Raw genomic sequence first — 14055 nt, 5'->3', positions numbered from 1 at the left:
AGAAATGAGATATTTAAGATTTTAAAGGTGGAAATAGTTCTGCCTTAAAAATCTAAATATTGATATAAATATGACTAATATAACACAACACTGGAAACCCAGCAAGTGCTTATGAAACACTTGCTTTACTAACAAATATCTGAAGAGGAAATTATGGGCAGTGGGCACACTGCAGGTCACCAATTTTCAATTATTTAAAATCAGGAAGATGGGAAGAAGAGTTAAGATGGTGGAGGAGTAGGGGGGCCCTGGGCTTTCCTTGTTCCTTAAACACAGCTAGATAAACATCAAATCATTATGAACACCCAAGAAATTGATCTGAGGACTGAGAGAACAAAACTGCACATCTACAAGTAGAAAAATGACCACCTCATGGAAGGTAGGGCTGCAGAGAGTAGATTAGGGGAAAAAAGAATTGCGGGTGCTGAGGGGAGGGAGCCCTGATTGTGGAGAGAGAGAGAGAGAGAGAGAGAGAGAAAGAGAGAGGGAGGAAAAGAAAGAGTGAAGCTGCACGCAGGGGACTACACAAGAAAAACTCTTTTCCAAAACTACTGACTGCGGAAAGGAGAAGTGTGGATTCCCAAATTACTGTAAGCAGCAGAGGGCAAAGTCTGAAGTTTTAGAAGTCCGTGCTATTGCTGAGGTCATGCCTGGTGGGCTTAGTGGTACTCCTACTGGGAAGGAGGGCAGAGACGCTGGAGCAGGCAGCATGGTCTGAGAATCCTCTAGGTCATACAGGGAGAAAAAGTTTCCCTTCTTGGAGTGCATCTGGGAGTGGTGGCATGGCTTTTCCAGGTACAGAAGAACTGGTGGTGCCAATGTGCTGCCCCTTTCCCTAACAGAGACACCAGATGAGGGCATCAAGCCTTGGTGCCGGCCTTTTGCTATACCTTACCATAGATTCGCACCCCAAACAATTACACTATCATGCAACCACTTTTCTGGGACAAACTGGAAAATGGCAAAAGCATGGCAAGACCCTCCCCAAGAGAATCAGTGGGGGTCTATGTCCAGTGGGTCCGTAAAATTTAGAGTTCTGAAACCCAGCCACATGCCTGAGATAAAACATAGGAGTACTGTGCCACCTGGCAGGCAGATAGCTCAGACACAGGGTGAAGGCAGGGATCTAACAGAAGCCAGGGGTACAAGAAGGGTGATTGTTTGCTCTTCTGTGAGGGCTTCCAGGAGAGTGGCAGGCTTGAACTCCCCACTCTGGGGATGAGAGAGCAGGGTGCCCCCTCCATCAGCACTGACTAACTTCAGTGAGTAACACAGCAGCCCCCCACCCCGCCCCAGTGGAGACCACCAAGTCCTGCTCCCCTGTGCCCTGCAGGTGCATCTCCACAAGGGCAATCAGCCTGAGAATCAGTGTACCTGGCGCCTCCCCTAGAAAACCAGCACAAACCCCTCACATGCACCAAGTCTCGTAGAGTGCTGCAAAGCTTCAGTTCTAGGTGCAATAGGATCTAGCTGCTGCTTCTTTTTTTTTTGATCTAGTTTAACAAGCAGACCAAGACACACCTAGTTAAAACTTGCCACACAGTGGACAAGGTCCAAAACCCCCCCATTGCAGGCAAGGAGAAACTCTGCAGAGGACTGACCCAAGGGTAGGAGCATCAAAACACAACAGAGTGATATAGGATCTCCCCGCTTTTTTTTTTTTTGGACCTCTTTTTAATACAGCCATTACTCTCAGAAGCAGGAATATGACAGGCTTTCATAACAATCATACAAAAAAAGAGTAACCTAGACAAAATGACAAGATGGAGGGATTCACCCCAAAAGAAAACAGGAAGAACTACCAGCCGGGGATTTAATCAATATAGATATAAGTAAGCTGTGTGAAACAGAATTTAAAACAATTATAAGGATATAAGCTGGGCTTGAAAAATGCACAGAAGACACTAGAAAATTTCTTACTGTAGAGATAAAAGAACTAAAAACTAGTCAGGCCAAAATTTAAAATGAGGATGACCTAACAATGAGGATGGATGAAGCAGAGGAACGAATCAGTGATATAGAAGATAAAATTATGGAAAATAATGAAGCTGAAAAGAAGAGGGAAAGAAAGGTATTGGATTACAAATAGAGAGTTAGGGAACTCAGCAACTCCTTAAAGCTTAATAACATTCATATCATAGCAGTCCCAGAGGAAGAGAGGGAAAAGGGGGCAGAAGGTGTATTTGAGCAAATTATAGCTGAAAACTTCCCTAAGCTGGTTAGGAAACAGACAGTGAAATCCAAGAAGTGCGGAGAACTCTCATTAAATTCAACAAAAGCCTGCCATCACCAAGACAGATCATAGTCAAATTCACAAAATAAACAGACAAGGAAAGAATCCAGAAAGCAGCAAGGGGAAAAAAGTTCTTAATCTACAGGGGAAGATGGATGAGGTTCGCAGCAGATCTGTCCACAGAAACTTGGCAGGCCAGAAGACAATGACAGGATATTGTCAACATGCTGAATGGGAAAAATATGCAGCCAAGTCCAGCAAGGCTCTCTGTTATTCCAAATAGGAGGAGAGATAAAGAGTTTCCCAGGAAAAAACTAGGAGTTCATGACCACCAAACCAGCCCTGCAAGAATATTAAAGGGTCTCTTTGAGTGGGGAAAAAGGACCCAAAGCAACAAAGAATAGAGAGGAAAGAAAACATCACCAGAAACACCAACTTTACAGGTAACACAATGGCACTAAATTCATATCAATCATCACTGGACATAAATGGACAAAATGCTCCAATCAAAAGACACAGAACATCAGAATGGATTTAAAAAAAAAGACCCGTATATATGCTGCCTACAAGAGACTCATTTTAAGACCTAAAGACACCTGTAGATGGAAAGTGAGAGGATGGAGAACCATCTATCATGCTAATACATACCAAAAGAAAGCTGGAATAGCCATACTTATATTAGTCAAACTAGATTTTATTTTATTTTATTTTATTTTTTAAATTTTATTTATTTATTTGACAGAGATAGAGACAGCCAGCGAGAGAGGGAACACAAGCAAGGGGAGTGGAAGAGGAAGAAGCAGGCTCATAGCGGAGGAGCCTGATGTGGGGCTCGATCCCAGAGCACCGGGATCACGCCCTGAGCCGAAGGCAGATGCTTAACCGCTGTGCCACCAAGGCGCCCCCAAACTAGATTTTAAACCAAAGACTGTAACGACAGATGAAGAAGGGCATTAGGTCATATTTAAGGGGTGTATCCAACAATAAGATCTAACAATTATAAATATTTATGCCCCCCCACTTGGGAGCACCCAAATATATATCAATTAATAAACATAAAGAAACTCATTGATAATAATACAATAATAGTAGAGGGCTTTAACACCCCACTTACTGCAATGGACAGATCATCCAAGCAGAAAATCAGCAATGAAACAATGGCTTTGAATGACACACTGGACCAGGTGAACTTAACAGATATATATTCAGAGCATTTCATCCTAAAACAGAAGAATACACATTCTTTTCGAGTCCACATGAAACTTTCTCCAGAACAGATCACATACTGGGTCACAAATCAGCCTTCAACAAGTACAAAAAGATTGAGGTCATACCATGCATATTTTCAGACCACAATGCTATGAAACTTAGAGTTAACCACAAGAAAAAATATGAAAGGATCACAAATACATGGAGATTAAAGAACATCCTACTAAAGAATAAATGGGTTAACCAGGAAATTAAGAAATAAAAAAACAGGGGTGCCTGGGTGGCACAGTTGTTAAACGTCTGCCTTCGGCTCAGGGCGTGATCCCGGTGCTCTGGGATCGAGCCCCACATCAGGCTCCTCCGCTAGGAGCCTGCTTCTTCCTTTCCTACTCGCCCTGCTTGTGTTCCCTCTCTCGCTGGCTGTCTCTCTCTGTCAAATAAATAAATAAAATCTTTAAAAAAAAAAAAGAAATAAAAAAAAACAGATGGAAACAAATGAAAATTGAAAACATGACAGTCCAAAACCTTTGGGATGCAGCAAAAGCGGTCCTAAAAAGGTAGTATACTGCAATACAGGTCTACCTCAAGAAGCAAGAGAAGTCTCAAACAACATAACCTTACACCTCAAGGAGGGAGAAAAGGAACAGCAAATCTAAGGCCAGTAGAAGAAGGGAAATAATTAAGATTACAGCAGAAATAGATGATATAGAAACAAAAAAATCAGTAGAACAGATCAGTAGAACAGATCAAAAAAAAAAAAAAACTAAGAGCTGGTTCTTTGAAAGAATTAATAAAATTTATAAAGTCCTAGCCAAACTTACCAAAAAAAAAGAGAAAAGGACCTAAATAAATAAAATAATGAATGAAAGAGGGCAGATCACAACCAACACAACAGAACTACAAATAATTATAAGAGAATATTATGAAAAACTGTATGCCAACAAACTGGACAATTGGGAAGAAATGGATAAATCCCTAGAAATATATAAACTACCAAAACTAAAACAGGAAGAAATAAAAAATTTTCAAAGAAATTAAATCAGTAATAAAAAAATTTCCTAACAAACCAAAGTCTAGGACCAGATGGTTTCCCGGGGAATTCTATCAGATACTTAAAGATACCTATTCTTTTCAAAATGTTCCAAAAAAAACCCAAAAAAACCAAAAAACAGAAATGGAAGGAAAACTTCCAAACTTCTTCCATGAGGCCAGAATTACCCTGATTCTAAAACTAGACAAAGACAACAGGAAAATTACAGGCCAATATCCCTGATGAACAAGGATGCAAAAATTATCAACAAATACTAGCAAACTGAATCCAACAGTTCATTAAAAGAATTATTCACCATGATCAAGTGGGATTTATTTCTGGGCTACAGTGGTGGTTCAATATTTGCAAATCAATCAATGTGATACACCACATAAAAGAAAGGGTAAGAACCATATGACCCTCTCAATAGATGCAGCAAAAGCATTTGACAAAATATAGCATCTTTTCTTGATTAAAACCCTCAACAGGGGCGCCTGGGTGGCACAGCGGTTAAGCATCTGCCTTCGGCTCAGGGCGTGATCCTGGCGTTATGGGATCGAGCCCCACATCAGGCTCCTCTGCTATGAGCCTGCTTCTTCCTCTCCCACTCCCCCTGCTTGTGTTCCCTCTCTCGCTAGCTATCTCTATCTCTGTCAATAAATAAATAAAGTCTTAAAAAAAAAAAAACCCTCAACACAGTAAGGTTAGGTGGAACATACTTCGACATCATAAAGGACATATACAAAAGATCCACAGCTAATATCATCCTAAATGGGGAAAAACTGAGAGCTTTTCCTCTACTGTCAGGAAGAAGACAGGGAAGTCCACTCTCACCATTACTATTTAACACAGTACTGAAAGTCTTAGCCTCAGCAATCAGACGACAAAAACAAATAAAAGGCATCCAGAAGCACCACCCAGATGCATCCGTTAAGCATCTGTCTTCAGCTCAGGTCATGATCCCAGGGTCCAGGGATCAAGCCTCATGTCCTGCTCCCTGCTCAGGGGGGGAGTCTGTTTCTCCCTCTCTCTGCCCCTTCCCTCTGCTCATGCTCCCTCTTTCACTCTGCTCTCTCAATAAATAAATAAATAAATAAACAAATAAATAAATAAAATTTATTTAAAAAAGAACACAATAATAGGCATCCAAATTGGCAAAGAAGTAGTCAAACTTTCACACTTTGCAGACGACATGATACTCTATGTAGAAAACCTGATGGGGCGCCTGGGTGGCACAGTGGTTAAGCGTCTGCCTTCCGCTCAGGGCGTGATCCCAGTGTTCTGGGATTGAGCCCAACATCAAGCTCCTCCGCTATGAGCCTGCTTCTTCCTCTTCCACTCCCCCTGCTTGTTTTCCCTCTCTCTATCTCTGTTGAATAAATAAATAAAATCTTTAAAAAAAAATAAATTTGTAAAAAAAAAAAAAAAGAAAACCTGAAAGACTCCACCAAAAATTTGCCAAAACTAATATATGAATTCAGCAAAGTTGTAGGATATAAAATCAATGTACAGAAATCTGTTGCATTTCCATACACCAATAATGAAACAGCAAAAAAAGAAATCAAGGAATTGATCCCATTTACAACTGCACCAAAATCCATAAGATACCTAAGAGTAAACCTAACCAAAGTAGTAAAAGATCTGTACTTTGAAAACTGTAGAACATTTATGGAAGAAATTGAAGATGACACAAAGAAACGGAAAAACTTCCATGCTCATGGATTGGAAGAACAAATGTCATTAAAATGTCTATACTACCCAAAGCAATCTACACATTCAATGCAAAATACCACCAGCATTTTTCAGAGCTAGAACAAACAATCCTAAAATTTGTATGGAACCACAAAAGACCCCCAATAGCAAAGCAACCCTGAAAAAGAAAAGCAAAGCCTGAGGTATCATGATTCCAGACTTGAAGCTCTATTACAAACCTGTAGTCATCAAGACAGTATGGTACTGGCACAGAAACAGACACGTAGATCAATGGAACAGAACAGAAAACCCAGAAATGGACCCACAACTGTACGGTCAACTAATCTTTGACAAAGCAAGAAATAATACCAATGGAAAGATGACAGTCTCTTTAACAAGTGGTGTTGGGAAAACTGGACAGCCACATGCAGAAGAATGAAAATGGACCACTTTCTTGCACCATACACAAGAATAAATTCAAAATGGACGAAAGGCCTAAATGTGAGACAGGAAGCCAATCAAAATCTTAGAGGACTACATAGGCAGCAACCTCTTTGACTTTGGCCACAGCAAATTCTTATCAGACACATCTCTGGTGGCAAGGGAACAGAAGCAAAAATGAACTACTGGGACTTCATCAAGATAAAAAACTTCTGCACAGTGAAGGAAATGATCAACAAACCTAAAAGGCAGCCTACAGAATGGGGGAAGGTATTTGCAAATAACATCTAATGAAGGGTTAGTATCCAAAATCTATGAAGAACTTATCAAACTCAACACCCAAAAAACAGTTAAGAAGTGGACAGAGACATTAACAGGCATTTTTCCAAAGAAGACATCCAGATGGCTAACAGGCACATGAAAACATGCTCAACGTCACTCATCATCAGGGAAATACAAATCAAAACCACAATGAGATATCACCTCATACCTGTCAGAATGGCTAAAATTAACACAGGAAACAAGAGATGTTGGTGAGAATGCAGAGAAAGGGGAACCTCTTATCCTGTTGGTGGGAATGAAAACTGGTGCAGCCACTCTGGAAAACAGTATGGAGGTTCCTCAAAAAGTTAAAAGTAGAACTACCTCAGGATCCAACAATTGCACTATTAAGTATTTACCCAAAGGATACAAAAATACAGATTTGAAGGGGTACATGCACTCTGATGTTTTAGCAGCATTATCAACAATAGCCAAACTATGGAGAGAGCCCAAATGTCCATCGACTGATGAATGGATAAAGAAGATGTGGTAATTATTGACAATGGAATATTATCAGTCATCAAAAAGAATGAAATATTGCCATTTGCAATGACATGGACAGAGCTAGAGTGTATTATGCTAAGTGAAATAAGTTAGTCAGAGAAAGACAAATATCATATGATTTCACTCATATGTGGAATTTGAGAAACCAAACAGATGAACATAGGGGAAAGGGAAAAAATGAGTGAGGGAAGCAAACAGTAAGAGACTCTCAACGGGAACAAACTGACGGTTGATGTAGGGAAGTGGGCAGGGGATGGGATAAATGGGTGATGGGTATTAAGGAGGGCACTTGTTATAATGAACACTGGGTGTTATATCTAAGTGATCAATCACTAAATTCCATTCCCAAAACCAATATTACACTATATGTTAACTAATTAGAATTTAAATAAAGTTTGACAAAAAAGGAGGATGGAAGCATAAAGAGTCAATCCTAGAGTTTAAAACCAAGATTTCCTGTTATATTTTTAACCAACAACTAATCATTTAGATTACATACTTCATTAGGTGAGACAACGTGCTTAACTTGAACAGCATAGAGTTCTTCTGGGGGAGGCAGAGATGAAGGCAAATATGGTGGTAAAATAGGAGTCTCTGTTTCAGACAAAAGCAATTCCTAAAGCACCACAAATAAATTCAAATTTCAGAATGATGATTACAGATATCCAATACATTATGAAAATTCATTACACTGCCAATTTATTTTCAATTAGTAGAAATCAAGATCTCTTAGATAATGAATACCACAAAATGATTTTGTTTTAGTAGGACCAAAATGTGAGTGAAGATCTTTAACACTCTTCTGTTCCCCCAATTAAAAAAAATTTGTGTTAAAAACACTCTTATGAATGTTTACTTATGTATACAAATTATATATATACACACATAAAACTCTAGAAGAATGGCTAACGAACAATTAACAGTAACTGCCACTGCTTAGTGGGACTGGGATATTTGAGGTATAGAAAGCGGGATGTTTTTCTATTCACATTTCTACAGTATTCCATTTATTTTTAGAATAAGTACATATTTTATGGTAAAAACTAATACATGAAATGCCAAAAGAAGATTTAAGTTAAAATCATCAAAAAAAGTGTGCTCTTTAAACTCCAAAAAAATAACAAATGATAAAAAGTTATGTGATTTCCAAGAGGAACCTGGCAGTCAGCAGTTGTTAAAAGCAAAAATATAAAAATGTGGGTGGTATTTCTTTAAGAAAGTTTTAAGACTCTTAAATATGGTAATTATCATAAAAAGTAAAATATTCACATTCAAATTAGATTATTATTATTTACATTTCCAAACTGGTGGCAAAACAGAACAAAACCTATCCGAACCATTTAGTGGTTGATCAGCAAAAAGTGACTACCCACTGCTGTATTACTGATTTGCTACAAAGCACTTTACATTTGTTATTTTTATAATTACAGGAATAAAATTCTACTTATAAATAACTGGAACGTTCATTAAAACTCTTACTTGCTGCACCAAGAAGCACAAATGGAAAAAAAAAGAAAAGAAAAGCATATATACTAGACTTCGCCAAGATTAAAAACTGTGGTGCTTTAGGGGCACCTGGGTGGCTCAGCTGGTTAAGTGCCTGCTTTTGGCTCAGGTCATGGTCTCAGGGATCTGGAACGGAGCCCCTGCTCAGCAGGGAGTCCGCTTCTCCCTCTCCCTTTTCCCCTCCGCCCCACTCGTGCTCTCTCTCCCTCTCTCAAATAAATAAATAAAATCTTAAAAAAAAAAAACCCAAACTTTGGTTCTTTAAAGGATACCGTTAACAAAGTGAAAAGACAACTCACAGAATGGGAGGAATTATCTACAAATCATGTATCTGATAAGGGACTTGTATATAGAATATATAAAGAACTCTTACAATTCAACAAAATCAACCCAACTAAAAATGGGCAAAGGATTTTTTTCATTCTTTTCCACTTCTATTTTCTATTTTTTCTGGTTTTATTGAGATATAATGGACACATAACATTGTATTAGTGCAACGTACACAACATAATGATTTAGTGTATGTATTTGACCGCCACAACAAGTTTAGTTAACATCAGTCACCTCATAATAGTTACAAAACATTTTTTTCTGATGAAAACATTTAAGATCTACTTTTTTAGCAACTTTCAAATATACAATACAGTGTTAACTACAGTCATCATGTTGTATATTACATCCCCAGGACTCATTTATAACTGGAAGTTTGTATCTTTTGATTGCTTTCATCCATTTCCCCCACCCTCCATCCCTGGCAACCACCAATCTGTTCTCTGTATCTGAGTTCAGTTTTTTTAAGATCCCACATATTAGTGAGATCATATAGTATTTGACTTATTTCACTTTGCAAAATGCCTTCAAGGTCCATCCATGTTGTCACAAATGGCAGGATTTCCTTTTTATGGCTGAACAGAACATTATTTCACTGTGTAAAGATATAGTGTGTGTATAACATACACACACACCTTACATCTTTATCCATTCATCCACTGATGGACACTTAAGTTGTTTCCATGTCTTGCTATTGTAAATAATGCTGCAATGGACATAGGGGTGCAGTTATTTCTTCAAGATCATGATTTTGTTTCCTTTGGATATATACCTAGGAGTGAAATTGAGAATAATTCTATTTTTAATTTTTTGAGGAAACTCCATACTGTTTTCCATAATGGTTGTACCAATTTACATTCCCATTACTGGTGCACAATTGTTCCCTTATCTCTTGTCTTTTTGATTATGGTCATTCTAATATATCCTAGGTGATAACACACTGTGGTTTTAATTTGCCTTTCCCTGATGATTAATGATGTTGAGTACCTTTTCATGTACCTGTTGTCTATCTGTATGTCTTCTTTGAAAAAATGTCTATTTAATTCCTCTGCCCACTTTTTAAACAGGTTTTTTTTTTACTATTGAGTTGTATAAGTTCTTTATATATTTTGGATATTAATGCCTTATCAGATATATGATTTGAAAATATTTCCTCCCATCTGTAGGCCACCTTTTTATTTTGCTGATGCTCTCCTTTGTTGTGCAGAAGCTTCTTGGTTTGAGGTAGCCCCACTTGTTAAATTTTGTTTCTGTTGGCTTTACTTATGGTGTCAAATCCTGGGCCAAGTACTTGAACAGAGATTTCTTCAAAGGAAATATATAAATGGCCAAAGAGCATATGAAAAGATGCTCACCATCATCAGTCATGAGAGAAAAGCAAATCAAAACCACAATGAGATACCACTTTATACCTACCCTAGGTTGGCTGGGAAAAAAGTCAGATAACAAGTGTTGATAAGGATATGGGAAAAAAAATGGAACCTTGTACATTCCTAGTATAAAAGTAAAATGGTGCATCCCTTTTGGAAAACAGTCTTGTAGTTCCTTAAAATGGTAAACAGAGTCACCATGTGACTCAGCAATTCTACTAGTAGGAATTAGGTCCATACCAAATGAGAAGGGAAAACAGATGTCTACATAAAAACTTGTATGCAAATGTTCAGAGCTTTATTCACAATTGCAAAAAGGTAGAAACCCAACTGTCCATCAACAGATGAATGCATAAATAAAATGTGGTATATCCATACACTGGAATATTATTTAGCAATAAGAAGGATACATACTATACTACATAATGAATGAAACTTGAAAATATTATTCCAGTGAAAGAAGCCAGTTACAAAGGGCTATGTATTATATGATTCTCTTTATATAAAATGTCCCAAAATCAGCATATCCAGAGAGACAGAAGATTAGTAGTTTCCAGGACACTGGAAAAGGGAAAAATGGGAAGTGACTCCTGTTGGTATGGGGCTTCTTTTTGGGATGATGAAATGTTGTGGAATTAAATAGCTGTGATGATTGCACAATTCTGAATATACTAAAAACCACTGTATTGTATACTCTAAAAAGGTAAATTTTATAGTACATAAATTATATCTCACTAAAGCCATTATAAAAGAAAATGCTTACTTCCTGATCTTATATTAGATCCTTTGTACTGATGAAGTGTCCAAAGTTTCCAAAATATTTGGATTGAAACTTACCTCAAATCTTATTTCCCATCTTTCATCCTCGTACTTTTTATTGTAATCTGTTAGTTTCTGAAATAATATAGTATTGTTAATAAATAAACCATCTTCAACTATGTAATATTTTTAAGGCACTTTCATACTTCATCCCCACAAAAACTGGGTGCATATCCCTGTTGGCATTCATTTTGTGTTAACTATGGGAAAATCTAATGTTTTGAGTAATCTTAATAGTGCAATAAGAGTCTTCAAAATTATGTTAAACACATGTCATGTTAAACACATGTCAATAGTAATAACAGTTAACCTTTGAACAGCATGAGGGTTAGCGGTGAAAATCTACATAATAACTTTTGACTTCCTAAAAAGTTAATTACTAATAGCCTACTGTTGACTTACCAATAACAAAAACAGTTAACACGTTTTGTAGGTTATATGTATTATATACTGTATTCTTACAATAAAGTAAGCTAGATAAAAGGAAATGTTAAGAAAATCCTAAGGAAGAGAAAATATATTTACAGTCCTGTAAAAAATCTACATGTAAGTGGACCCAAGCAGTTTAAACCTGTGTTGTTCAAGGACCAACTGCAGTTTATTATGACAAAGTAGGAGTTCTTACATTTTTTAAAAAATGTTCAAACTAAAGAGTATAACTGGAAGGGAGGGACTTAGTAATCTTTATAAAACCAGTTTAACAGATGGTATACCTTTTATACAAACACATGGGTACATACACACATGCACGCCCACACACAGATCACACACACCCTTCTGCTCATAAGAAAAAACTGGCAGTGAAAATTACGTGTACAAAGTAATATCACAGTTTCTATGTGAGAGAAGAAAGTCGTTTTCTATATTGAACTGAACATTCAATGTTTAGTTGTGTACTGTTATGCAAAGGAATATTTAAAAATCTAACAAGTGAACTGTAAGTCTAGAAATAAAAATATCTTGCTATATAAAATGTTAATGTTATTATTTATGATGAATTCCCTATTTCCATTGAGTATTTATGGCACCTTGCAATGTGAAAACTATAACAGGCTAATTACATTTTTTAAAATATTAAAAAACAGAAGCACTGGGAAACTGGAGAGGGCTATTTACTGAAGCTAAGCTTAAAGTCTGGCTCTGAGTTTCCTGTAAGAAGGCAAAAATGGAGGAAATGTTATAAGGTCAAATAAAAGGAAAACAAAATTTTATCTGCTGAGAGAATCCTTTTATGGCAGTGAATTCTATTAGCATTTTATAATTTACATTTCTATATTCAAACAACATTGGATGATATATGGCCTTTTCACTAAGTTTAAAGATAGAGAAACATTAATTGAATCTTAGTGTAATTAAAGTCTTTTTTAGGGCATATATAAAGCATGATATAGTGTATTGCTTTCTCAACAAATAATTTACAATTCTCTATACTCTCTTAACATATCAGACACATAGAACTGTGCTGAAGACTTGAAGTATAAGGCAAAATGACATTTTATTCAGATTTGTTTTTCTATAGTTTAGATTTTTTAAAAAAAATATCTCACTTACTTCTTTCAATATCTCTTCAGAATGCTCAAAAGTACAATATTTATGGTATGCCATAAAATAAGAAAGTGACATTCCATCAAAATAGAGATGAATAGATAATTTCTCCGATGAGTTTTCAGGTAATTCCTATATAAATTCAATAAACAAGATTATTACTATAAAAATAAAGTCTGTTTGAAGTTTAAATTTTACAGTGGGCAAATATGAAATTAAATGTCTGATGACCACAGAATACCAGTTTGACTAGTGGCTCATTTCATAAAATTTTCTTCCTGGTATTCTGGCAGGCTATAAAACAGTAATTCTACTACCATGGTTTCTGTAAAATATACTCACATATGTAAGATAGAGTTTTCTAGTTATTTACTAAAAAATTACATCATCTTTAGATGATACTAGTAAGTTATACTAAGTAGAAGGAGAAAGAAAATTTATGTCCAGAGATAAAGAAATGAAGTGTTGTTAAAAATCCAGAAATGGCATATGCACCCCAATGTTCATAGCAGCATTGTCCATAATAGCTAAACTCTAGAAGGAGCCGAGATGCCCTTCAACAGACGAATGGATAAAGATGTGGTCCATATATACAATGGAATATTGCTCAGCCATCAGAAAGGGTGATTACCCAACATTTACAGCAACATGGACGGGACTGGAGGAGATTATGCTAAGTGAAATAAGTCAAGCAGAGAAAGACAATTATATGGTTTCAATCATTTATGGAACATAAGGAATAGCAGGGAGATCGGTAGNTTATGCTAAGTGAAATAAGTCAAGCAGAGAAAGACAATTATCATATGGTTTCAATCATTTATGGAACATAAGGAATAGCAGGGAGATCGGTAGGTAAAGGAAGGGAAGAATGAAGGGGGGGTAAACAGAGGGGGGAATGAACCACGAGAGACTATGGACTCTGGGAAACAAACTGAGGGTTTCAGAGGGGAGGGAGGTGGGAGATTGGGATAGGCCGGTGATGGGTATTAAGGAGGGCACATATTGCATGGTGCACTGGGTGTTATACGCAAACAATGAATCATGGAACACTACAT

General features: G+C 37.0%; 1 protein-coding gene across 1 annotated transcript in view; it reads right to left on the bottom strand.

Moving 5' to 3' along the window:
* RNF17 (ring finger protein 17) overlaps positions 1 to 14055 on the bottom strand; it is a 114642-nt gene that overhangs the window by 14091 nt on the left and 86496 nt on the right. Inside the window, exons 29-31 of the mRNA XM_011232890.3 lie at positions 13007 to 13132; positions 11474 to 11530; positions 7930 to 8046 (exon numbers count right to left, since the gene is read on the bottom strand). Coding sequence (XP_011231192.2) covers positions 7930 to 8046; positions 11474 to 11530; positions 13007 to 13132 — 300 coding nt within the window. The remainder of the gene's footprint in view (positions 1 to 7929; positions 8047 to 11473; positions 11531 to 13006; positions 13133 to 14055) is intronic.

This window comes from Ailuropoda melanoleuca, chromosome 7, assembly GCF_002007445.2.
Source record: "Ailuropoda melanoleuca isolate Jingjing chromosome 7, ASM200744v2, whole genome shotgun sequence".
Classification (NCBI taxonomy): Eukaryota; Metazoa; Chordata; class Mammalia; order Carnivora; family Ursidae; genus Ailuropoda; species Ailuropoda melanoleuca.
This window is presented reverse-complemented; position numbering and strand designations above follow the sequence as displayed.